Source organism: Cherax quadricarinatus, chromosome 9 (genome assembly GCF_038502225.1).
Source record: "Cherax quadricarinatus isolate ZL_2023a chromosome 9, ASM3850222v1, whole genome shotgun sequence".
Taxonomy (NCBI): domain Eukaryota; kingdom Metazoa; phylum Arthropoda; class Malacostraca; order Decapoda; family Parastacidae; genus Cherax; species Cherax quadricarinatus.
In genome coordinates, this window is record NC_091300.1 from 53,060,445 (window position 1) to 53,086,773 (window position 26,329).

Below are 26,329 nucleotides of genomic sequence, written 5' to 3' on the forward strand. Positions count from 1 at the left end.
TCCTCCGACATGATCACTCCCAGGTCTTTGACGTTGGTGTTTCGCTCTATTTTGTGGCCAGAATTTGTTTTGTACTCTGATGAAGATTTAATTTCCTCATGTTTACCATATCTGAGTAATTGAAATTTCTCATCGTTGAACTTCATATTGTTTTCTGCAGCCCACTGAAAGATTTGGTTGATGTCCGCCTGGAGCCTTGCAGTGTCTGCAATGGAAGACACTGTCATGCAGATTCGGGTGTCATCTGCAAAGGAAGACACGGTGCTGTGGCTGACATCCTTGTCTATGTCGGATATGAGGATGAGAAACAAGATGGGAGCGAGTACTGTGCCTTGTGGAACAGAGCTTTTCACCTAGCTGCCTCGGACTTTACTCTGTTGACGACTACTCTCTGTGTTCTGTTAGTGAGGAAATTATAGATCCATCAACCGACTTTTCCTGTTATTCCTTTAGCACGCATTTTGTGCGCTATTACGCCATGGTCACACTTGTCGAAGGCTTTTGCAAAGTCTGTATATATTACATCTGCATTCTTTTTGTCTTCAAGTGCATTTAGGACCTTGTCGTAGTGATCCAATAGTTGAGACAGACAGGAGCGACCTGTTCTAAACCCATGTTGCCCTGGGTTGTGTAACTGATGGGTTTCTAGATGGGTGGTGATCTTGCTTCTTAGGACCCTTTCAAAGATTTTTATGATATGGGATGTTAGTGCTATTGGTCTGTAGTTCTTTGCTGTTGCTTTACTGCCCCCTTTGTGGAGTGGGGCTATGTCTGTTGTTTTTAGTAACTGTGGGACGACCCCCGTGTCCATGCTCCCTCTCCATAGGATGGAAAAGGCTCGTGATAGGGGCTTCTTGCAGTTCTTGATGAACACAGAGTTCCATGAGTCTGGCCCTGGGGCAGAGTGCATGGGCATGTCATTTATCGCCTGTTCGAAGTCATTTGGCGTCAGGATAACATCGGATAGGCTTGTGTTAATCAAATTTTGTGGCTCTCTCATAAAAAATTCATTTTGATCTTCGACTCTCAGTCTGTCATCTGTGTAGGACCCATCTTAAGTAGGGGCCCAATACTGGACGTTGTTCTCGATTTTGATTTGGCATAGGAGAAGAAATACTTTGGGTTTCTTTCGATTTCATTTATGGCTTTTAGTTCTTCCCGCGATTCCTGACTCCTAAAGGATTCTTTTAGCTTAAGTTCGATGCTTGCTATTTCTCTGACCAGTGTCTCCCTACGCATTTCAGATATATTGACCTCTTTTAGCCGCTCTGTTACTCTTTTCCGTCGCCTGTAAAGGGAGCGCCTGTCTCTTTCTATTTTACATCTACTCCTCCTTTTTCTTAGAGGAATAAGCCTTGTGCATACATCGAGTGCCACCGAGTTAATCTGTTCTAGGCATAAGTTGGGGTCTGTGTTGCTTAGTATATCTTCCCAGCTTATATCGGTTAGGACTTGGTTTACTTGGTCCCACTTTATGTTTTTGTTATTGAAGTTGAATTTGGTGAATGCTCCCTCGTGACTAGTCTCATTATGTCGGTCTGGGGCTCCACGCATACATGTCTGAACCTCAATTATGTTGTGATCTGAGTATATTGTTTTTGATATGGTGACATTTCTTATCAGATCATCATTGTTAGTGAAGATGAGGTCTAGTGTATTCTCCAGTCTAGTAGGCTCTATTATTTGCTGGTTTAAATTGAATTTTGTGCAGAGATTTAAAAGCTCGTGTGAGTGTGAGTTTTCATCAGAGCTGCCTCCTGGTGTTATTACTGCAACAATATTATTTGCTATATTCCTCCATTTTAGGTGCCTTAAGTTGAAATCCCCCAGGAGCAAGATGTTGGGTGCAGGAGCTGGAAGATTTTCCAGACAGTGGTCAATTTTTAACAGCTGTTCCTGGAATTGCTGGGATGTTGCATCCGGAGGCTTGTAGACTACCACAATGACTAGGTTTTGGTTCTCGACCTTTACTGCTAAAACTTCCACTACATCATTTGAGGCATTAAGCAGTTCTGTGCAAACGAGTGACTCTGCAATGTACAGGCCAACCCCCCCCCTTTTGCCTGTTCACTCTGTCACATCTGTATAGGTTGTAACCTGGAATCCATATTCCGTTGTCCAAGTGATCCTTTATGTGGGTCTCAGTGAAAGCCGCGAACATTGCCTTTGCCTCTGCAAGCAGTCCACGGATGAAAGGTATTTTGTTGTTTGTTGCTGGCTTTAGACCCTGTATATTTGCAAAGAAGAATGTTATCGGACTGGTGGTATTGTTGGTACTGGGGGGGGATTTTTTTCCGGCATTAGTATCTGTATCTGTTGGTTTGGAGTGGAGGCCATCGACTGTGGTTCCATTCCAGGAATGACTGGATTTGGTGTACGATTTCTGCCATTTCCTGCCAGTTTTTTTTCCTTCCTGGCACTAAAAAACCTCTCCCTCTTGAGTGGCTGTGGCTACCCAGGTTTTCCCATGGCCTGGATGTTTTGTATCTTTTTGTCCCCTTTAGATGGGACATATCGGATATGCCTTATAAGATAGAGTCTTAATCAATGGTCTACTGTATCACATCAAATTTTGAATTTTTGATGTCTTTATCTTCAGAAAATAAATATTAAAAAAAAAAAAAACTGGAACACCACATAAGCGTATAATTTAGGACTTTTGACAGTTTAATGGTTAAGTAGTTATGAGTCCTAACTGGAAGGCATTGTACTAAAATGCCTGACATGCTCTGCAAAATCAATGGCTTTTCATTAATCTTGTAATCCATGTCACTTAACTTTTTTATAACCATTTTAATATTTTTCTAGAAATAACATTTTAATTTTAATTTTAATGTAATTTGCTGTAAACATTTCAATTAGAAATAAATCCCCAAGGCTTACAAAAAATTAGTTTTGCTAAACAGAGATAAAAGCTCAAAGTTAATCATACAACACAACAACAAACACAAAAATATATGCAACTCAATTTTTAAACAACGTTAAAATATTCACTGAAGACTAACAAGAATATTAAGAAGATGCAGGTGTAGTTAAAGACTCATTCACTCACCTCTTCAATGACTTCACATCGCTGCTTCTTACTACTGGTCTTGAGAATGTCATCATCAGCATGGGCGTGGGTTAACGCAATGATGACAGGCAAGCTGTGATGAGGATGTTCCAGGCACACTCTCTCTGCAAAGTTAGACTGACATTGTGAAAACTACTTTAGATCGTTACAATGGACACAACAATAATAAGAGAAATAAGTTGGTACTATACAGAGGCTACTACAGTAGTGTTTACATTAATTGACATAGGAGTAAACTTTGTTATTATCTCATAATATGTCTTAATCTCCAGCTTAATGTAGTTTGAGTTCTTTTCTTTTCAGAAGAGTTTGCTACTGATTTCTGGCAACCATCCAGCACTTAGTGTTGCCAAATGACTCTTGTCAGTGCTACAACAGCTGCTGTTCTGTAAGGCTATTATCCCTGCAAGCATGCTCCATGAGCCAAAATGATTTCACCAAGTTCTCCCCTTCAGTTCATGATTACTGCTGAAATTCATGATGGATGATAAACCTAAGAAGTGTGCAAGTATTGTAGCTCTTAGAAAACATGCTAATTTGAATATCAGACAGATTTCTAAAAATTTACCTAGCAAAGTCAACTCTTGGTCAGAATCTGAAGAGAGCTGACAACACTGTGGAGTGCTGTGTTAAGGAAGATGTGGAAGAAAATGCAAGCCAACACCTCACAGTTACAAGGTCATCATAAGAAATAGTGTGAAGGATCCAAAGAAAACTAGCACAGATTTACAGGGATATTTGGCTTCAGTTGGTTTAAGTGCTGACTCTTTAACTGTTTGACAAAGGCTCTTTGAAGTTAACAGAACTGCGAGAAAGCCAGTAAAGAAACAGTTATTGACTACTGTTATGAAGAAATAATGGTTGCTGTAGACATGCAGTCATATGAGGTGCATTTTGAAGTACATGGGTACATATCAGTGGAAGTCAGACAGAGCAAAGGCGAACCTCTTTGGAATGAACACATTCATGAAGCGACAAAACACCCACCTAAGAAGATGTTTTGGGGTAGTTTTACTGATAAAGGCCCTGGATGGCTTGTTACTGCTGAGGGAATGATGAACAGTGACAAATACAAGGCAATCATGGCATTCCCTTCCCATTGTGGATACAGACTTTCTGATGGAGAAGGCATTTTCCTGCAGGATCTTGCTCCATGCCACACTTCCAAAAATTGCTGACAGTCTTTGAAGGGAGTGGGCTAAGCATTGTAAAATGGCCTGGAAACTCTTCTGACCTCAACCCAATTGATAATCTATGGGTAACAGCCAAATGCAGGATTGTGAAACAGGACCGTTCAACCATGGAAAAGCTAACTGCTGCTGTCATTAGGAGAAGGGGTTACTAGCCCATTGCTCCCAGCATTTTAGCCACCTCTTATGACACACATGGCTTATGGAGGAAGGATCCTTCTCCACTTTTCCAGAAGTAGTTAACTATGAAATACATACATTACAAAAAAAAAAAAAAAAAAAAAATAGTGGAAGCAACAAACTGTATGTAAGGGAAGAGTTCTAGAACACTGGAAGAACATATCCAGGAACACCAGTCCACATGTCAAAAAGACACAAATTACTAATTTCTGCATTATATACTGGACCTCAAAAAAACCATTTCAAGAACTTCATGTATGCGAGATTTAATATCAGAGAAATTGATCAGAATCACAGGCACTGTCTGAAACCTGCTCTTATTTTTTTTTTTAACACTCCAGCCGTCTCCCACCAAAGTAGGGCGACCCAAGAAAGATGAAAACTTTCATTATCACTCATTTAATTTAATCACTATCTTGATAGCAGCATGCTAACATCACAGTTCAAAGGACCCTTTAACCCTCTCAGGGTCCAGAGGCCAAATTTCAAAGTGCACATCAGGGTCCAAGAATTTAAAAAAAAAAATTTAGTTATTTTTTCTTATGAAATGGTAAGGAATCTTTTTCTGAAGGTAATAAAACAAAAAGTATGAAATTTGATGGAAAATTTATGAAATTATGCTCTCGCGAATTTTGATGTGTCAGCGATATTTACAAATCGGTGATTTTGCCGACTTTGACTCCCATTTTAGGTCAATTACATTATTCCAGTCGACTATATTCTTAGCTATTTCACTAGTATTACTTCTATTCTATCGATTGCGCACAAGAAATCACCAATTCAACTGTTTCAACTACAAAATAAAGTGATCAGAAATTGGTAATTTGGCCAATTTAACACAAAGTTCAAAATATTCCAATTTCAAAATAGGGTCCAAAATAAACAATGTAGGTATCCCTGGCACTAAACTAACATTTCCTCTGTTCATTAGTTACATTTTGAGGCTTTACAAATGAATTCCATTTTGATTTTTTATTCACACCAAAAAATAGAAGATTTACTGCTATGCAATATTGTAATAATTGTATAAATATCATCACCACATTTGTGAATGTATATTAGACCCACCAGCTGGCGTGTATTAGACGTGTGAGGTCGTTTGTTTACTCTTGAACATCGGCAAAAATTTAACATTTCCGCCACTTTGAGCTCAATTTCAAGCCATTTCCAGTGCTAACACCAATCAAAATGATCTCTATTTCTGTAATATGTCTTCCATTCTATCAAATGAGACCAAGAAATCGGAAATACAACTATAAAAAACATACGAAAAACACTGCAAAATCACTGTTTTAATCGAAAATCACGGTCTCAGTTTTTTTTCTCTCATTATACACTGTGTGCTGCAGGATTTGTTTTATGTGTGCACACATACCACATAGATGTATTCTCTCATATCTAGGCCCAAATTTACCACTCACAGCTTATCAGAGTGAGCTGAGTTCATGGCGTAGATCTATGGTTTGGACCCTGAACATAAAGCCGTAGATCTATGGCACGGACCCTGAAAGGGTTAAACTGCAACAACGCCCCCCCTCCTTCAGAGTGCAGGCATTGTATTTCCTGACTCAAGGATTCAAGTCTGGCTAACCAATTTCTCTGAATCTCTTCATAAATGTTACCTTGCTCACATTTCTACAACATATCAAATCATAAAAACCACATGACTCCACTCCTGTCTAAAATACTCACACAAGCTTGTTGGATATCCATGCCCCTAGCACTCATAACCTCCTTTAGCCCCCTCTCTCTAACCTTTCCTAGGACAACCCCTACCCTTCCTTCCTCCACCCCAGATATATATGCTCTCCCAGTCATCCTATTTTGCTCCATCCTCTCTGAATGTCCAAGTTACCTCAACAACCCCTCAGCCCTCTGAATAATATTTCTGGAAACTCCACACCTCCTAATCTCAAAATCTGAATAATATTCACACTACATATGCCCTTAAACATATCTCCACTGCCTCCAGCCTCCTCCTTGCTGCAACATTCACAACCCTTGATTCACACCCATACAAAATTGTTGGTGCCACTTTACTCTGATTCATTCTTCTTTTTGCATACATGGATTAAGCTCTTTGTCTCAATAGATGATACAATATGCCACCCACCTTTTTCTCGTCATCAGTTCTATGGTTCACCTCAAATCATCACCCCATTTGCTGACAAATCCATTCACAAATATGTAAACACTTCCTTCATACTCCCTCCTTTCAATTAAATATCCAACTTCTCACTGCCTAAATTTTCATCACCTTGCTCTATCCTATGTTTTTATTTAATTTCCTTCTTTTACAAACCCTTCCAAATTTGTTGACCAACCCTTGCAACTTCCCTTTTGAATCTCCCAACACAACTAGGTCACTAGAAAAAAGCAACTGTGACAACTCCCACTCCATACCAAAGTCACTATCTTTCAATCCTACACCTCTTCCCAATATCCCAGCATTTATTCCTTTTACATCCCTATCTTAAAAAATGCTAAATAACCATGGTGCCATCACACACATCTGTCTAAGGCCTACTTTAACTGGAAAATAATTCTCATTCTCATTCTCTCTCTTTCTCTCTCTCTGTCTCATTCTCTCTCTCTCCTACATACCCTAACTAGCATCTCACTATTCACATGAAAACTCTTTAATGTTTTGACTTTAAGTGGCCACCATGCTGATCAACATTACTAGCACTGGGGTCCCTCATGTAGATCAACATTACTGATGCTGGGGTCCCTCATGTAGATAAACATTACTGATGCCCGGGTCCCTCATGAAGATCAACATTACTGATGCTGGGGTCCCTCATGTAGATCAACATTACTGATGCTGGGGTCCCTCATGTAGATCAACATTACTGATGCCCGGGTCCCTCATGAAGATCAACATTACTGATGCTGGGGTCCCTCATGTAGATCAACATTACTGATGCTGGGGTCCCTCATGTAGATCAACATTACTGATGCTGGGGTCCCTCATGTAGATCAACATTACTGATGCTGGGGTCCCTCATGTAGATCAACATTACTGATGCTGGGGTCCCTAATGTTGAGGGACTGATGACCTCATTCTCCTCCTGTTCTTCAAGTTTCTCCTTTGTATGGACTAATGAAGCCACTGTGTGGCGAAACGTTTCCTCAATAAAGATACCCAAGAGTTGCACATGTGTCTAATTAAACACCAGTCACTGGATGAATCCAAAGTCAGCTGTGTGGTAGCACTGGACATTGCTGGCGCTTTCGACCGGGTGTGACACCAGGGCCTCTTAGCAAAACTTCAAGCACTGGGAATTGCAGGCTCTACGTTATGTCTCCTCAGTGATTACCTTCATGGTAGATCTCTAAGTGTAGTTCTCACTGGAGCGGAATCAGCAAGTGTTCCGCAAGGAAGCGTACTGGGACCATTGTTATGGAATGTCTACTTCAACGACCTTCTTCATCTCATCCCAGAATCACATGCATATGCAGATGACTGTACACTGACATTCACTTATCCAAGAGAAGAAATGCCAGCTGCTCTAAGCTACATCAATCACCAGCTGAGAGCTATATCAGCTTGGAGAAATAGATGGCAAGTAACATTTGCACCTGAGAAAACGCAAATGATGATCGTCTCTAGGCACCATGATGGTAATGCTGGTGCAGTAGTAAGGATGAATGGGAGGGTGTTGGCACCTGGAGAAGAAGTGATATCCTTGGGGTGATATTTGACTCCAAACTAACCATGAAGAACCATGTTGTAAATCTTGCAAACAAGGCAGCCAGGAAGCTTACAGCACTTTGCTGTGTCTCGCATCTGCTTGACAGTAGGGGTTGCAAGATTCTGTACGAGGCACAAGTACGCTCACACCTTGAGTATGCTCCACTTTCTTGGTTTGCCTGCTCCCCCTCTCATCTGCGACTGCTTGACAGAGTAGAGAACAGAGCAAGACGTCTCATCTCTCGCCTGGACCCATCCTGGATAGATCTGTCATTTCAGCAGAGCCTTCAACATAGGAGGGATGTGGGTGGCCTTACTGTTATGTACAAGGCCAATATTGTCAAAGTACCACACTTGGATCCACTTCGAGGACAGCGTGAAACAAGCTTTTATGCCACAAGACGGGCAGAAAGCAGCAACTTCACTCTGGCTGTACCCTTCTCCAGAACATCATTCCATCTGAGATCATAGATACCCAGGATGACTCAAGTATGGAACACATTCGTACAGCATAATGATGTCAACGAGATAAAATCAGTTGATCACATGAAAATGCTGGCCCACAGATGGCTCCAACTTCATCCTGTTCCCTACTTGTACGTCTCATAACAATAAAAATGCTTTCAAATGAGCTGATGTAGGTAACAGCTCTTAGCTTGCCAATAATGTTAGGAATCCTTAACCTGTAAATAGCTTGTCAATAAAGCTAGGGATCCTTAACCTTGTCAAACCCTGTGTAAAAAAAAAAAAAAAAAAAGAAAAAAAAAAAAAAAAAAAAAAAAAAAAAAAAAAAAAAAAAAAAAAAAAAAAAAAAAAAAAAAAAAGAGAGAGAGAGAGAGAGAGAGAGAGAGAGAGAGAGAGAGAGAGAGAGAGAGAGAGAGAGAGAGAGAGAGAGAGAGAGAGAGAGAGAGAGAGAGAGAGAGAGAGAGAGAGAAATTCTTTCAGGCTTGATAAAATGGTTAGTGAGCCTCACAAAATGCCTCAGCATGCAACTAGTGATGAAGCAATGGGTCAGACACACTGTTTTGAAATGGTTTTATTGATTCAAAGCAGGATGAATGTCAAGTGAGGATGATGAACACCCTGGTCAAACATCAATGTCAAAAGCAGATATCAACATTGAAAAGTGAGGAAGACTATACACGAAAATTGTCATAAGAGTAATCAAGACACTGTAGATGCTGAGATAATTTCTTAAAGTGTCATGTTTACAATAAAACATACAGGTGAACAGCATTTAGATAAGGCTAAAGAGGTTTTTGTAGCCTTTATAGATTTGGAAAAGGCATATGACAGGGTGCATAGGGAAGCAATGTGGCACATGTTGCAGGTGTATGGTATAGGAGGTAGGTTACTGAAAGCAGTGAATGTTTTCACGAGGATAGTGAGGCTCAGGTTAGAGTATGTAGGAGAGAGGGAGATTATTTCCCAGTAAAAGTAGGCCTTAGACAAGGATGTGTGATGTCACTGTGGTTGTTCAATATATTTATAGATGGGGTTGTAAGAGAAGTGAATGCGAAGGTCTGGGCAAGAGGTGTAAAGTTAAAAGATAAAGAATAAGACACAAAGTGGGAGTTGTCACAGTTGCTTTTTGCTGATGACACTGTGCTCTTGGGAGATTCTGAAGAGAAGTGTATAAATCTGTCGTGGACGGAAGGTGGATTAGGGGTTGGCCTAGGAAAGGTTGGAGGGAGGGGGTAAAGGTTTTGTGTGTGAGGGGCTTGGACTTTAGCAAGCATGCATGAGCATATTTGTTAGGAGTGAATGGAGACATACGGTTTTTAATACTTGACATGCTGTTGGAGTGTGAGCAAAGAAACATTTATAATGGGATTCAGGGAAACCAGCAGGCCGGACTTGAGTTCTGGAGATGGGAAGTACAGTGTCTGCACTCTGAAGAAGGGGTGTTAATGTTGCAGTTTTATAAACTAGTGTAAAGCACCCCTCTGGCAAGACAGTGATGGAGTGAATGGTGATGAAAGTTTTCCTCTTTCAGGCCACCCTGCCTTGGAGGAATTGGCCGATGTGTTAATAAAAAAAATAAAAATGAAGTGACTGGCTGGAAAAAATTGTAACCCTCTTGCTGACTAAAGAAAAACTATCACTTGGATGTATGTCAGGATGTCAAAAAACAAGCCGAGAATAACCCAGATATTCTTTCTAAGGTCATTAATAGCAACAAAACCTGAATCTATATCTAAGACCCAGAGACCAAGCAAGTCTTCACAATGGACAAGCCCCAACTCTCTCAGGACAAAAAAGGTATGCCAAGAGCACTATCAAGAACATTTTAATTTTTTTTTTTTTGACAAAGTGGGAATCATTCTCAAGAACTTGTTTCAACAGGGCAGATAGTTAACCAAAATTTTTACATTGAAGTTCTGAGACATTTAAGGAAAGACGTGAGAAGGAAATATCTGGCACTGTTAGAGTCCAACGATTGGCTCATTCACCATGACAATGCCCCTTGCTCAGGTGACACTGTCTGTCCAATATTTTCTGGCCAAAAAATATGGCAGTCATTCCCCTCCCTCCCTATTCACCAGATCTAGCCTCTCTGTGACTTCTTTCTCTTCTTAAAACTAAAACTGGTATTCAGGATGCAGCATTTTAACTCTTTGAGGGTCAGTCATGTACTTGTACACTTAAATTCTGGCGCCTTCAAATCGAGCGGGAGAAAGCTGGTAGGCCTATATGTGAGAGAATGGGTCTGCAAGGTCAGTGTTTGCAGTAGGAAACAATCGGGGAGCCAGTGGTGCATCGTGGGAATGCCATTTTAGTTCACCTTGTCTACCATGCCTCGCAGTAAGAAACTCCTCACTCCTCGGCAAACTGGGACTCTTCTGTTCCCAAGTGACAGTTCAAATACAGATGGAAGTGTAAGTGAAGATGAATTCCAGGGTTTTGAGGAGTTTGTGACTGAGAATAATGTACATAACAGTGGTAATGGTGATGAAAATCCAGATGACCTTCAACGTTCCACATCTGGTGCTGGGCCGTCTTATTCACATTCAGCTGTACCAGAACGAAAGAGGAAACTCGTATTTTCCCACATTCAGGACACAGATGTGAGTAGTGGTGATGATACTGATAGTGAATATGATCTCCAAGCTTTTGAAAACAGTTCCAGTAGCGAGAGGGAAGTGGAATATTCTCCAGTGATGCTACATGTGCTCTGCTAGTGTGCCATATGCTGTTCCCAGGGTAAGGAGTACATCTCGTGGCCATACAACACAAACAGATAGTGAAAACGAGGGTGATATTGTTACAATGGGGATAAAAAATGTGCATGCATCAGATGATGATGGTGGTGGTGGTGCCAGCCATGAGACACCAGCAGTGGCCCATGCTGGTACCCACGCCGCTGAGTCAGCTCAGCTGCAACAAAGACCACCCTCACTCACCCACCCACCACCCTAACCTCCACAACCACATCCTCCACAATCATCTGTCATTATCCAATATCCACCAGCAGACTGCATCTGGGATTGCCAGGACGCTGACAATGTTGTTCCTAACCCCCATTACTTTGATGAAAGTCAAAGTGGACTACAGCCATCTTGTACACTTGGGAACAATGCCACTGAACTGGAATGTTTTGAGTTATTCTTTGATGAACCCCTGAAGCAAATGATTGTCAGGGAAAGCAAAAGATACGAGTACATCATGGCAAACAATTTTTTCACCAAGATCACGGCTACACCAGTGGAAGGAGGCAACTGTGGCTGAGATGTATCTTTTGTTTGCCACAATAATGAGTGCAAAACAAAAGCCTGTAATTCTTTTACATGATGGTAGGATTGCTGGTGTCTTCTGTTTGTCTCATAAATATGCAAGATTACAGGTACATCTTGCTACTTCTACTTACACTTAGGTCACACTACACATACATGTACACATTTATGTACACACACTCATCTGAGTTTTCTTTGATTTTATCTTAATAGTTCTTGTTCTTCCTAGGTAGTAGGTTGGTAGACAGCAACTGCCCAGGGAGGTACTACCGTCCTGCCAAGTGAGTGTACAATGAAAGCCTGTAATTGTTTTACATGATGGTAGGATTGCTGGTGTCTTTTGTCTGTCTCATAAACATGCAAGATTTCAGGTACGTCTTGCTACTTCTACTTGCACTTAGGTCACACAACACATACTTGTACAAGCATATATATACACACACCCCTCTGTGTTTTCTTCTATTTTCTTTCTAGTTCTTGTTCTTGTTTGTATCCTCTTACCTCCATGGGGAAGTGGAACAGAATTCTTCCTCCGTAAGCCATGCATGTTGTAAGAGGCGACTAAAATGCTGGGAGCAAGGGGCTAGTAACCCCTTCTCCTGTATATATTACTAAATGTAAAAAGAGAAACTTTTGTTTTTCCTTTTGGGCCAGCCTGCCTCGGTGGGATACGGTCGGTGTGTTGAAAGAAGAAAGAAGCTCTTGTTTTTATTTCTATTCCTTTTATATCCATGGGGAAGTGGAATAAGAATCTTTCCTCAGTAAGCCATGCGTGTTCTAAAAGTCAACTAAAATGCCGGGAACAATGGGCTAGTAACCCCTTTTCCTGTAATAATTGCTAAAAAGAATAAGAAGAAAATTGTCAAAGTGGGACGTCTGAATGTGCGTGGATGTTCTGCAAATGATAAGAAAGAGATGATTGTGGATGTTATGAATGAGAAGAAGCTGGATGCCCTGGCTTTAACCCTATCAGGGTTGGCAGGCCCTCTCCTAAACTTGTTCTCAGGGTCGAAAAAAAAAATTAGTTTTTCTTGCAAAATGATAGAGAATCTTTTCCAAATCATAATGACACCAAAAGTATGAAATTTGATGGAAAACTTATGGAATTATGTTCTCGCAAATTTAGTGGTCTCGACGATGTTTACGCATCGGCGGTTTCGCCCACTTTGAGCCTTATTATAGGTCAATTCCAATGTACCAGTCGACAAAAATCATACCTATTTTGCTAGAACTTCATTTTGTCTATCAAATGAGTACAAGAAATCACCCATTTACCGATTTCAACTAACCAATAATGTGGTCAGAAATTGGCAATTTTGCCAATTTCACACAAATTTCAAAAGATGCCAATTGCCAAATAGGATCCAGAATAAACAGAACAGATATTCCTGGCACTAAAATAACATTTCCTCTGTTGATTACTCACACCACCAGGCCTCTGCTACATTTCTTTTGCTTTCCACTTTGAATTTTTATTCTCACAAAAAATAGAAGATTTATGTTATGCAGACTACTGCATTCGTGTAGAAATGGTGTAGAAATGGTATAAATAATATCAGAGCACTTGTAAAAGAATATTAGACTCACCAGTTGTCATGTATCGGACACGTGGCATGATTTGTTTACCTTTGAACTTTGGCAAAAATCGAACATTTCTGCTACTTTGAGCTCAATTTCAAGGTACTTTTCATTGTGAAACCAATCAAAATCATCTCAATTTCCATACTATGTCTTCCATTCTATAAAATGAGACCAAGAAAACTAGAATACAACCATAAATAGCATACGAAAATACACTGCAAAGTTGCTGTTTTAAACCAAAAACACGGTCGGAGTTTTTTTTTCTCATTATGCACTGTATGCTGCAGGATTTTTTTTATACTGTGCACACTGACCACATAGACCCATTCTTTCATATGTAGGCCCACCAGCTTTCTCTCGCTAGATATGAAGGCACTAGAATTTATGCATACTAGTGCGGCACCAACCCTGGCATGCAAGCCGTACTAGTATGGCACCAACCCTGACAGGGTTAAGTGAAATGAAGCTGAAGGGGGTGGGAGAGTGTCACTATTGAGAAATAAATGGGATTAGGTCAGGGGTTTCAAATAGAGTTAGAGCTAAAGAAGGAATAGCAATGATGTTGAAGGACAAGCTATGGCAGGAAAAGAGGGAGTACAAATGTACAGTGGACCCCCGACATTCGATGGCATCGACATTCGATAAATACGACATTCAATGCATTTTAACGCAAAAATTTTGCCTCAACATTCAACAGAAAAAGGGGGAGTATAAATGTATTAATTCAAGGATTATGAGGAGTAAAATAAAGGTTGGATGTGAAAAGTGAGTTATAGTAAGTGTATATGCACCTGGAGAAGAGAGAAGTGTAGAGGAGAGACTTTTTGGGAAATGTTGAGTGAATGTGTGGGGAGTTTTATACCAAGTGTGAGAGTACTTGTGGTTGGGGATTTCACTGTTAAAGTGGGTATAAATGTTGTGGAGGGAGTAGTAGGTAAATTTGGGGTGCCAGGGGTAAATGAAAATGGGGAGCCTTTAACTGAGCTATGTGTAGAAAGAGGTTTGTTAGTAAGTGATACATATTTCATGAAAGAGGATAAATAAATATACAAGGTATGATATAGCACGTAATGAAAGTAGTTTGTTAGATTATGTTTTGGTGGACAAAAGGCTGATGGGTAGGTTCCAGGATGTACATGTTTATAGAGGGGCAACTGATATATCAGATCATTATTTAGTTGTAGCTACAGTTAGAGTAAGAGGCAGATGGGACAAGAGGAAAATGACAACAAGTAAGAGAGGTGGGCTAGTGCAAGTATGAGCAGTGGGGGGTTGAAGAGGGTTGGAATAGTTTTCAAAATGCAGTATTAGAATGTGGGGCAGAAGTTTATGGTTATAGGAGGGTGGATGCAGGAGGAAAGAGGAGTGACTGGTGGAATGATGATGTAAAGGGTGTGATAAAAGAGAAAGAGGTAGCTTATGAGAGGTTTTTACAAAGCAGAAGTGTTATAAGAAAAGCAGAGTACATGGAGAGTAAAAGAAAGGTGAAGAGAGTGGTGAGAGAGTACAAAAAGAAGAGCAGGGAGAGGCACTGTCAAGAAATTTTAATGAAAATAAGAAAAATTTTGGAGTGAGTTAAACAAGTTAAGAAAGCCTAGGGGAGTTAGCAGATGGGGAGATGGAGGTATTGGGTAGATGGCGGGAATATTTTGAGGAACTTTTAAATGTCGACGAAGAAAGGGAGGTGGTAATTTCATGCACTGGCTAGGAGGTATACCATCTTTTAGGAGTGAAGAAGAGCAGGATGTGAGTGTGGGGGAAGTGTGTGAGGCATTTCATAGAACTGACAGGATCATGACAGAAATATTACAAGCAGTGGGGGATATAGTGTTGGAGTGGTTAGTCTTTTTGTTTAATAAATGTATGAAAAAGGGGAAGGTACCTAGTGATTGGCAGAAAGCATGTATAATTCCTTTATATAAAGGAAAGAGGGACAAAAGAGATTGTAAAAATTATAAGGGAACAAATTTACTGAGTATACCAGGAAAAGTGTATGGCAGGGTTATTACTGAAAGAATTAGAGGTAAGACAGAATGTAGGATTGTGGATGAGCAAGGAGGTTTCAGAGTGGGTAGGGGATGTGTAGATCAAGTGTTTACATTGAAGCATATATGTGAACAGTATTTAGATAAAGGTAGGGAAGTTTTCATTGCATTTATGGATTTAGAAAAGGCATATGATAGAGTCGATAGGGGAGCAATGTGGCAGATGTTGCAAGTACAGTGGACCCCCAGCATTCGATGGCATTGGTATACGTTAAATCCAGTATCCGATACATTTTAACGCAAAAATTTTGCCTCGCCACTCGTTAAAAAACCCGCCACACGCGATTCGTCCAGGACGCGTCCACGTGAGTGCCAGTGTTTACAAGCCAGCCAGTGTGCTCGCATCTAAGCATACATTCGGTACATTCCATATTATCACAGTGTTTTTGGTGCTTGTTTCTGGGCCCCAAGAAAGCTTCTAGTGCCAACCCTGTGGTAAAAAGGGTGAGAATTAGTATGGAAATTAACCCCTTGACTGTCGCAGTCGTATATATACATCATAGGAGATACCGTGTTTGACGTATCTATACGCATAAATTCTAGCGGCTTCAAATCAAGCAGGAGAAAGCTGGTAGGCCCACATGTGAGAGAATGGGTCTCTATGGTCAGTGTGTACCATATAAAAAAAAACAGGGAGCCAGTGGTGCATTGTGGGAATGCCATTTCAGTCGTCCTTTTTCAGCATGTCTAGAGGTAAGAAATATGTGACTCCCCAGCAAATCTGAGACTCTTCTTTTCCCAAGTGATGCTCTAACACAGATGGAAGTGTCAGTGAAGATCAATTTCATGATTTTGAGGAGTTTGAGACCAAAGGTAATGGAGGAGGACGAGGAAGAGGAGGAGGAAGAGGAGGAGGAAGAGGAGGAGGAGGAACAGGAAGAGGAGGAACAGGAGAAGAGGAGGAGGAGGAGGAAGAGGAGGAGGAGGAAGAGGAGGAGGAGGAGGAGGAGAAGGAAGAAGAGGAGGAGGAGGAACAAGAGGAGGAGGAGGAACAAGAGGAGGAGGAAGAAGAGGAGGAGGAGGAAGAAGAGGAGGAGGAAGGAGAAGAGGAGGAGGAAGAGAAGGAAGAAGAGGAGGAGGAGGGAGAAGAGGAGGAGGAGGGAGAAGAGGAGGAGGAGGAAGAAGAAGAAGAGGAGGAAGAGGAGGAAGAGGAGGAAGAGGAGGAAGAGGAGGAAGAAGAAGAAGAAGAAGAAGAAGAAGAAGAAGAAGAAGAAGAAGAAGAAGAAGAAGAAGAAGAAGAAGAAGAAGAAGAAGAAGAAGAAGAAGAAGAATAGGTAATAATAATAATAATATATAATAATATGTTTCCTTGAAGCAAGAAAAAAGGAAGTCCACCCCATGACAGTGACAAGATAAGGGGAGATAACATCTGATAAGAGCTGACCTTTGATGAGTGTAAACGAGGGTGGAGGAGGGGGCAGCTGATAAGAAAAGATTAGATGACCATCACCCTCACTTTGTTTTTGCTGGTACACAAACATTTCTGCGTATTTGTCTGTCTGTCAAGCTCCCTGTCTATCCATCTAGCTCTCTGTCTCAGAGAGAGCCACAAGACTGTGTCATCATCACGTTTATTCACATCTTCAAGCAGAGTATAGCACTTTGTCTGGATTTTTTGGGTTATCCCTGGTAATTTACATTATGTATACTTGTGTTTATGTGTACCTGTGACAGAGATAGACAGACAAATAGAAAGAGAGAGACAGATTGAAAGAGATAGAATGAGGGAGAAAGGTAATTAGATAAAATGGAGGGGAAGCAGCATCCGACCCCATTGTTTTGACAGGCGGTAGGGGGAGTGAGTAATGAGATAATATATCATTTTGACAGCTGCTGACTCCTGACTCAAAACAATTATAAGCCACACACACACAAGACAAGCTTGCTGAATGAAGATAATAGCAGTTATATGAAAGTATCTAGTGACTATATATGTGTATATATATTATAGAAACCAGAAGGAAGGAGGAATGGAAGGCAGGAATGAAGGAAGGACGAGATGAAAGGAAGGAAAAAAGTAAGGAAAGACGAAGGAATGTAGGAAGGAAAGTAGGAAAGGAATGTAGGAAGGTAGGAAAGGAATGCAGGAAGGTAGGAAAGGAATGCAGGAAGGTAGGAAAGGAATGCAGGAAGGTAGGAAGGAAGGTAGGAAAGGAATGCAGGAAGGTAGGAAGGAAGGTAGGAAAGGAATGCAGGAAAGGAATGCAGAAAGGAATGATGACAGACGACCATTTACCTAGGATAACTACATAACACAACTGCCTGCTAATACTTTGAAGAAAACTGCTCAGACGAGGTGTTTTGTCTTTGCACATAAAAAAAACTTCCACAAAAATGCACAGACACTGGTTTTATGTGTGAGGAGTGTAAAACACCATTGTGTATGACACCATGTTTCAAAGAGTTCCACAAGCTGCAGAACTTCTAGGAATGTGTTCGGTGACTGTGTATTGGTATATATATTATAGAACAATAGTAATAAACAATTTTTTGTATTGTTTTTGTAAACAAGTTTTATGTTTGTGTGCTTATTGTGTTGTATACAATGAGTGTATATATGTACATTGCACCTTACTTTGGTCTCACAGGCCACATAAGTTAAGTGAAAAAATAAAATACTAAAAAAACAACAAACCGTCAAATACAAGTAAACCAAAGTTTGCAGGGTGAGCGGCAGTCGCTGCTGTTGCCATACGGGGCTCATTTTCTGTAAATTCATGCCTCTATATCTGGGTAAGTACTGATGGGAATTTTTTTTTTTTTTTGACTAAAACAATGAGAAAAATAATCTTAAAATTTTTGTAAGAAAAAGTAATTTTTTTTTCGAATATTTTGCGACACCAGGAGACACTTCAGGATTGGGCCTTTCAACAGTCAAAGGGTTAAGAAAGATTTTGAAGGGTTTGGGGCTAACCCTGAGAAGCCTATGCCAGTTGTGGAATCCATTGTGCCTACTTCAAAAATTAAGGAAATGTGTGCAAAGTGGATTGAACTGCAAATCTTTATGGATGAAAATCACCCTAACACAGCTATTGCAAGCCATGCTGGTAATTATTACAATGACAATGTTATGGCCCATTAGACAAATCTTAAAGGAATGGCAACAGAGGTCCAGTGACTCTCAAGCTGGTCCTAGTGGCATTAAAAGAAGAAGGGAAGTAATCCCGGAAAAGGACTTGCTACCTCAAGTCCTAATGGAAGGGGATTCCACTTCTAAACATTAACAACTTCGATACTCTCCCCTCCTCCCATCCCATCAATCATCACCAGATCTTCATTAAAGGTAAGTGTCATGTATTCTATTGTTAGTAGAGTACTACTAACTGTGCATGTCTTCTTCAGCTTGTGTGCATTAAACTTAATATTTCATGTGGTAAATTTTTTTTTTCATACTTTTGGGTGTCTTGCACAGATTAATTTGATTTCCATTATTTCTTATGGGGAAAATTAATTCACCTTCTGATAATTTTGGCATACGATGAGCTCTCAGGAATGGATTAATATCGTATACTGGGGTTCCACTGTATATGGAATAGGTAGTAAGTTACTAAATACTGGAAAGTTTTTTTATGAGGATAGGGTGTGTAGAACATGGAGATTACTTCCCAGTAAAAGTAGGTCTGAGATAGGGATATGTAATGTCACCATCGTTGTTTAATATATTTATAGATGGGGTTGTCTAGGTAGTAGGTTGGTAGGCAGCAACTGCCCAGGGAGGTACTACCGTCCTGCCAAGTGAGTGTAAAACGAAAGCCTGTAATTGTTTTACGTGATGGTAGGATTGCTGGTGTCCTTTTTTCTGTCTCACAAACATGCAAGATTTCAGGTATGTCTTGCTACTTCTACTTACACTTAGGTCACAGTACACATACATGTACAAGCATATATATATACACCCCTCTGGGTTTTCTTCTATTTTCTTTCTAGTTCTTGTTCTTGTTTATTTCCTCTTATCTCCATGGGGAAGTGGAAGAGAATTCTTCCTCCCTAAGCCATGTGTGTTGTAAGAGGCGACTAAAATGCCAAGAGCAAGGGGCTAGTAACCCCTTCTCCCATATAAATTACTAAATTTAAAAAGAGAAACTTGCGGTTTTCTTTTTGGGCCACCCTGCCTTGCTGGGATACGGCCGGTTTGTTGAAAAAAAAAAAAAAGATGGGGTTGTAAAAGAAGTAAATGCTAGGGTGTTGGGGAGAGGACTTTGAGCCCTATTTTCAGCCAATTCCATTGTTCCAGTTGACCAAACTCATAGCTATTTCTTTAGAACTCCATTTTATCTATCAGCTGAGTACAAGAAACCTCCCATTTACTAATTTGGACTACCCAATATGGTGGTCAGAAATTGGCAATTTGGCCAATTTCACGCAAAATAAAAAAGATGCCAATTTCAAAATAGGGTCCAGAATAAACAAGGTAGACATTCGTGGCACTAAAATAACATATGCTCTGTTCATTAGTCACATCTCTAGGCCCCTCTTATATTATTATTGCTTTCTATTTTGATTTTTTATTCATACAAAAAAATACAAAATTTACTGTTATGCAGACGACTGCATTTTTGTAAAAATGGTATAAATAATATCAGTGCACTAGTGAAAGAATATTAGACTCCCCAGTTGACGTGTATTGGTCGTGTGGTGTGATTTATTTACTCTTGAACATTGGTAAAAATCAAACATTTCCGCTACTTTCAGCTCAGTTTCAAGGTCGTTTTCATCGTAAAAGTAATGAAAATCATCTCTATTTCTGTAATATGTTTTCCATTTTATCACCTAAGACCATGAAAACGCGAATACAACGATAAATACTATACGAAAATACACCTCAAAGTCGGCGTTTTATTCCAAAAAAACGATCAGAGTTTTTTTTTTCTCATTACGCAATGTGTGCTGCAGGATTTTTTTTATGTGGTGCACACTGACCACACAGACAAATTCTCTCACATGTGGGCCTACCAGCTTTCTCCCACTTGATTTGAAGCCGCTAGAATTATTGAGTATATATACGTCAGAAACATTGGCTCGTAAGACGTATTTATACGTCGAAAACAGTCAAAGGGTTAAAGGAGGGCTTTTGGGATATTGGCAGTTTGGAGGGATGTGTTATATCTTTATATATGCTTCTAAACTGATGTATTCTGAGCACCTCTGCAAAAACAGTGATTATGTATGAGTGAGGTGAAAGTGTTGAATGATGATGAAAGTATTTTCTTTTTGGGGATGTCCTTTCATTTTGGGTCATCCTGCCTCGGTGGGAGACGGCCGACTTGTTGAAAAAAAAATAATGTAGAAAAATAGTAATAAACAACATTTTATATTGCTCATTTGTGTAAACACATTTTGTAAACAATATAATGACAACAGTGTTCGTGCAGTTACTGTGTAGTATAGAAAGGGTGAATATATACAAAATAGTCCTCATATTGGTCTCACAGGCCATAAAAGTCACTTGAAAAGAAAAAATATTAAAAAATAATAGAAAAAATGTAGAAAAAACAAATTAAAAGATTACTGGGTGACCGGCAGTTGGCGATATTGCCATAAGTGGTTCAATTTCAGTCAAGTTCATGCTTTCATACCTCGGTAAGTATTGATGGCAAAAAAATTTTTTTTAGCCTATAACACTTAATAAAAACTATCATTTCATAAGAGAAAATCTTTTTTTTTTTCAAATATTTTTTAACCCTGAGAACAAGCTTGGGAGAGGGTCTCTCGACCCTCAAAGGGTTAATGCTGTGAAGGAGATTCATCCCGAATTACAAGCTGTGCTAGACATAGGAGAGAAAAGTTCTATTATGTTTCAAGAAGTATCAGAGGTGCTGGGATCAGTGTAAAGCCTCCCAAAGACAGTACTTTGAAGGAGACAACTTCAACTATGTGATTAGGTAAGCCAGCAAATTTTTTCTTGTGGTAGTCTGGGACCTTTTTGATAACTCGCATTTTTTTTTTTATTATCACACTGGCCGATTCCCACCAAGGCAGGGTGGCCCGAAAAAGAAAAACTTTCACCATCATTCACTCCATCACTGTCTTGCCAGAAGGGTGCTTTACACTACAGTTTTTAAACTGCAACATTGACACCCCTCCTTCAGAGTGCAGGCACTGTACTTCCCATCTCCAGGACTCAAGTCCGGCCTGCCGGTTTCCCTGAACCCCTTCATAAATGTTACTTTGCTCACACTCCAACAGCACGTCAAGTATTAAAAACCATTTGTCTCCATTCACTCCTATCAAACACGCTCATGCATGCCTGCTGGAAGTCCAAGCCCCTCGCACACAAAACCTCCTTTACCCCCTCCCTCCAACCTTTCCTAGGCCGACCCCTACCCCACCTTCCTTCCACTACAGACTGATACACTCTCGAAGTTATTCTGTTTCGCTCCATTCTCTCCACATGTCCGAACCACCTCAACAACCCTTCCTCAGCCCTCTGGACAACAGTTTTGGTAATCCCGCACCTCCTCCTAACTTCCAAACTATGAATTCTCTGCATTATATTCACACCACACATTGCTCTCAGACATGACATCTCCACTGCCTCCAGCCTTCTCCTTGCTGCAACATTCATCACCCATGCTTCACACCCATATAAGAGCGTTGGTAAAACTATACTCTCAGGACAAAGTTCTTTGTCTCCACAGACTCCTAAGTGCACCACTCACCCTTTTCCCCTCATCAATTCTATGATTCACCTCATCTTTCACAGACCCATCCGCTGACACGTCCACTCCCAAATATCTGAATACATTCACCTCCTCCATACTCTCTCCCTCCAATCTGATATCCAATCTTTCATCACCTAATCTTTTTGTTATCCTCATAACCTTACTCTTTCCTGTATTCACTTTCAATTTTCTTCTTTTGCACACCTTACCAAATTCATCCACCAATCTCTGCAACTTCTCTTCAGAATCTCCCAAGAGCACAGTGTCATCAGCAAAGAGCAACTGTGACAACTCCCACTTTGTGTGTGATTCTTTATCTTTTAACTCCACGCCTCTTGCCAAGACCCTCGCATTTACTTCTCTTACAACCCCATCTATAAATATATTAAACAACCACGGTGACATCACACATCCTTGTCTAAGGCCTACTTTTACTGGGAAATAATTTCCCTCTTTCCTACATACTCTAACTTGAGCCTCACTATCCTCGTAAAAACTCTTCACTGCTTTCAGTAACCTACCTCCTACACCATACACCTGCAACATCTGCCACATTGCCCCCCTATCCACCCTGTCATACGCCTTTTCCAAATCCATAAATGCCACAAAGACCTCTTTAGCCTTATCTAAATACTGTTCACTTATATGTTTCACTGTAAACACCTGGTCCACACACCCCCTACCTTTCCTAAAGCCTCCTTGTTCATCTGCTATCCTATTCTCTGTCTTACTCTTAATTCTTTCAATAATAACTCTACCATACACTTTGCCAGGTATACTCAACAGACTTATCCCCCTATAATTTTTGCACTCTCTTTTATCCCCTTTGCCTTTATACAACTCACATATAACTCACATATCTTTTCTAAATCCATAAATGCAATGAAGAGTTCCTAATCATTATCTAATTATTGTTCAGTTATGTACATCAGTGTTAATATTTGGTCTACATATCCCCTGTCCTTCCTGAAACCTCGTGATTCTCTTGAGATCCTCCTCTCAACTTTTACCCTGAATTTTTTTAATAACAACCCTACCATATACTTAACCTGGTATACTCAACACACTTTTTTTTTTTTCAACAAATTGGCCATTTCCCACTGAGACAGGGTGGCCCAAAAGGAAAAACAAGTTTTTCTTTTTAACTTAAGTAATATATACAGGAGAAGGGGTTACTAGCCCCTTGCTCCTGGTATTTTAGTCAACTCTTACGACATGCATGGCTTACAAAGGAAGAATTCTGTTCCACTTCCCCATGGAGATAAGAGGAAATAAGAACAAGAACTAGTAAGAAAATAGAAGAAAACCCAGAGGGGTGTGTATATATATGTTTGTACATGTATGTGTAGTGTGACCTAAGTGTAACTAGAAGTAACAAGACACATTTGAAATCTTGCATGTTTATAAGACAGAAAAAGGCACCAGCAATCCTACCATCATGTAAAACAATTACAGGCTTTTGTTTTGCACTCACCTGGCAAGACAGTAGTACCTCCCTGGGTGGTTGCTGTCTACCAACCTACTACCAAGGGCACAACACACTTATCCTCCTTTATTTCGTACACTCTCTTTTATCCACTTTTCTCTTACACAAAGAAACTATGCATGCTCTCTACCAATCCCAAAGCACCTTGCCCCATTCATACATTTAACCCTTTGGCTGTTTCGGTCGTATATATACGTCTTACAAGCCAGTGTTTTTGACGTATTTATACTCCAAAATTCTAGCAGCTTCAAATCAGGCGGGAGAAAGCTGGTAGACGCACATGTGAGAGAATGGGTCTGTGTGGTCAGTGTGTGCAGTATAAAAACAAAACCTGCAGCATGCAGTGCATAATGAGAAAAAACCTCCGACCTTGTTTTTGGATTAAAACGCCGAATTTGAGGTGTATTTTTGTATAGTATTTATGGTTGTATTCTCATTTTCTTGATCTCATTTGATAGAATGAAAGACATATTACAGAAACAGAGATGATTCTGAGTGGTTTCACGATGACAAGGACCTTGAAATTGAGCTCAAAGTAGCGGAAATGTTCAGTTTTTGCCAATGTTTAAGAGTAAACAAATGATGTCATTGTCCAATAAGTGTCCAATTAGCTATTCTAATATGCAGTCATAAATCAGCTGACATTATTTATACAATTATTACAATAATGCAGTAGTCTGCATAACAGTAAATCTTCTATTTTATGTGTGAATTAAAATTCAAAATAGAAAACAAGAGTAATATCAGAGGGGCCTGGAGATGTGACTGATGAACAAAGAAAATGTTATTTTATTGCCAGATATGTCTGCATTGTTCATTCTGGACCCTATTTTGAATTTGGCACCTTTTTAATTTGCATGAAATTGGCCAAATTGATTGGTTTTACTATGAAAAGAACCTTGAAATAGTGCTCCAAGTAGGGGAAATGTTTGATTTTTGCCGATGTTCAAAAGTAAACAAATGATGTCATTTTCCAATAAATGTCCAACTGGCCATTCTAATATGCAGTCATGAATGGGTTGACATTATTTATACAATTATTACAATATTGCAGTAGTCTGCATAACAGTAAATCTACTATTTTTTGTTTGAATAAAAATTGAAAATAGAAAGCAAGAGTAATATCAGAGGGGCCTGGAGATGTGACTGATGAACAAAGAAAATATTATTTTAGAGCCAGGAAGGCCTGCATGGTTCATTCTAGACCCTATTTTGAAATTGTCATATTTTTTTAATTGTTGTGAAACTGGCCAAATTGCAAATTTCTGACCACGTTATTGGGTAGTTGAAATTGGTAAATGGCAGTTTCTTGTGCTCAATCAATAGAAAAAATAGAGTTCTAAAGAAATAGCTATGAGTTTGGTCGACTGTAACAATGGAATTAGCCAGAAATAGGGCTCAAATTGAGCAAAATCGCCGATTTGTAGTTGAGGTCGCTAACTTTGCAAGAGAGTAATTCCGTCAGTTTTCCAACAAATTTTGTTCTTTTGGTGTCATTACAATCGGGAAAAGATTCTCTATCATTTCATAAGAAAAAATAATGTTTTTTTTTTTGGGAAATTTTGCGACACTAGGAGACACCTGAGGTTGCGACAGTCAAGGGGTTAATGAACAAATGCACTAACCACTCCCCACCTAGTTTTAACATAATAATCATGCCCAATATCGTATCTCACATACTCATTTATCCTCTTTTTCTCAAAATAAGTATTTACCAAACCTCTTTCTATACATAGCTTAATTAGACCACCATTATGATTTACCCCCTGGCACACCAAACTGACCTACCATGCCCTCTACAACACTTTCTCCCACTGAAATGCCACCACACAAGATTGTTGAAGTTTTATGATTCGAGATGTTTTTACCAAGCTCATCCTAGCCAAAGAAGACACACGCATCATGTAGCTCCAGCCACTACATGAAACACCTTATGTGTACCCTTTCTATTTACTATTTCATTTACTAGTTCATTTCTCTGAATTAAATTAAAAAAGAAGCCACTGCCAAAGAAATTCTTATTAACATATTCTTTCTTTCAACACACTGGCAGTATCCCACCAAGGTGGGGTGGCCCAAAAAGAAAACCGAAAGTTTCTCCTTTTATATTTAGTAATATATACAAGAGAAGGAGTTACTAGCCTCTTGCTCCCGGCATTTTAGTCGCCTCTTACGACACGCGTGGCTTACGGAGGAAGAATTTGTTCCACTTCCCCATGGAAATCATTAAAATAAATCCATTATAATATCATAAACCATCTTAGACAATCTTTGCCATATTATAAAAATCTTAAGTAAATTTACCTCACATATGAGAAGACTTTACCATAGGTACAATAAATGAGAAATTTACAATAGGTACCGCATAAGAAACTTATCTAGTGGATGTGAGAGGACTTAACCATGGATATAAGATGAACTTACCTAACAAATGTACAAGGACTTGAGAGAAACTTAGATGTTGATCTCGGTGGCAGCTAAGTCTTGCTACAAGCTGGTACAATAGAGGCACAAAATGGTAGCTCCGAATTTTGTCACAATACGCTAAAACCTGTACAGAAGGAAACTCTTATCAATCAAGTTATTTTATTTTTGAAGCAGAAGTTCAACTCTTAGCTAACGTTCAGACACAATGTTGATTACAGTTACTACAGTGCGTAAGTACAGGGAATAATGCATACTAT

At 39.8% G+C, this 26,329-nt stretch overlaps 1 protein-coding gene across 4 annotated transcripts in view; it reads right to left on the reverse strand.

The window, feature by feature from the left end:
- Positions 1-26,329, reverse strand: part of tefu (Serine/threonine-protein kinase tefu) — an 844,515-nt gene that overhangs the window by 69,122 nt on the left and 749,064 nt on the right. For all 4 annotated transcript variants that reach the window (XM_070083426.1, XM_070083425.1, XM_070083427.1 and 1 more), the window contains 2 exons: positions 26,070-26,196; positions 3,053-3,177 (listed from right to left, as the gene is read on the reverse strand). In XM_070083426.1, the coding sequence (XP_069939527.1) occupies positions 3,053-3,177; positions 26,070-26,196 (252 nt within the window). The remainder of the gene's footprint in view (positions 1-3,052; positions 3,178-26,069; positions 26,197-26,329) is intronic.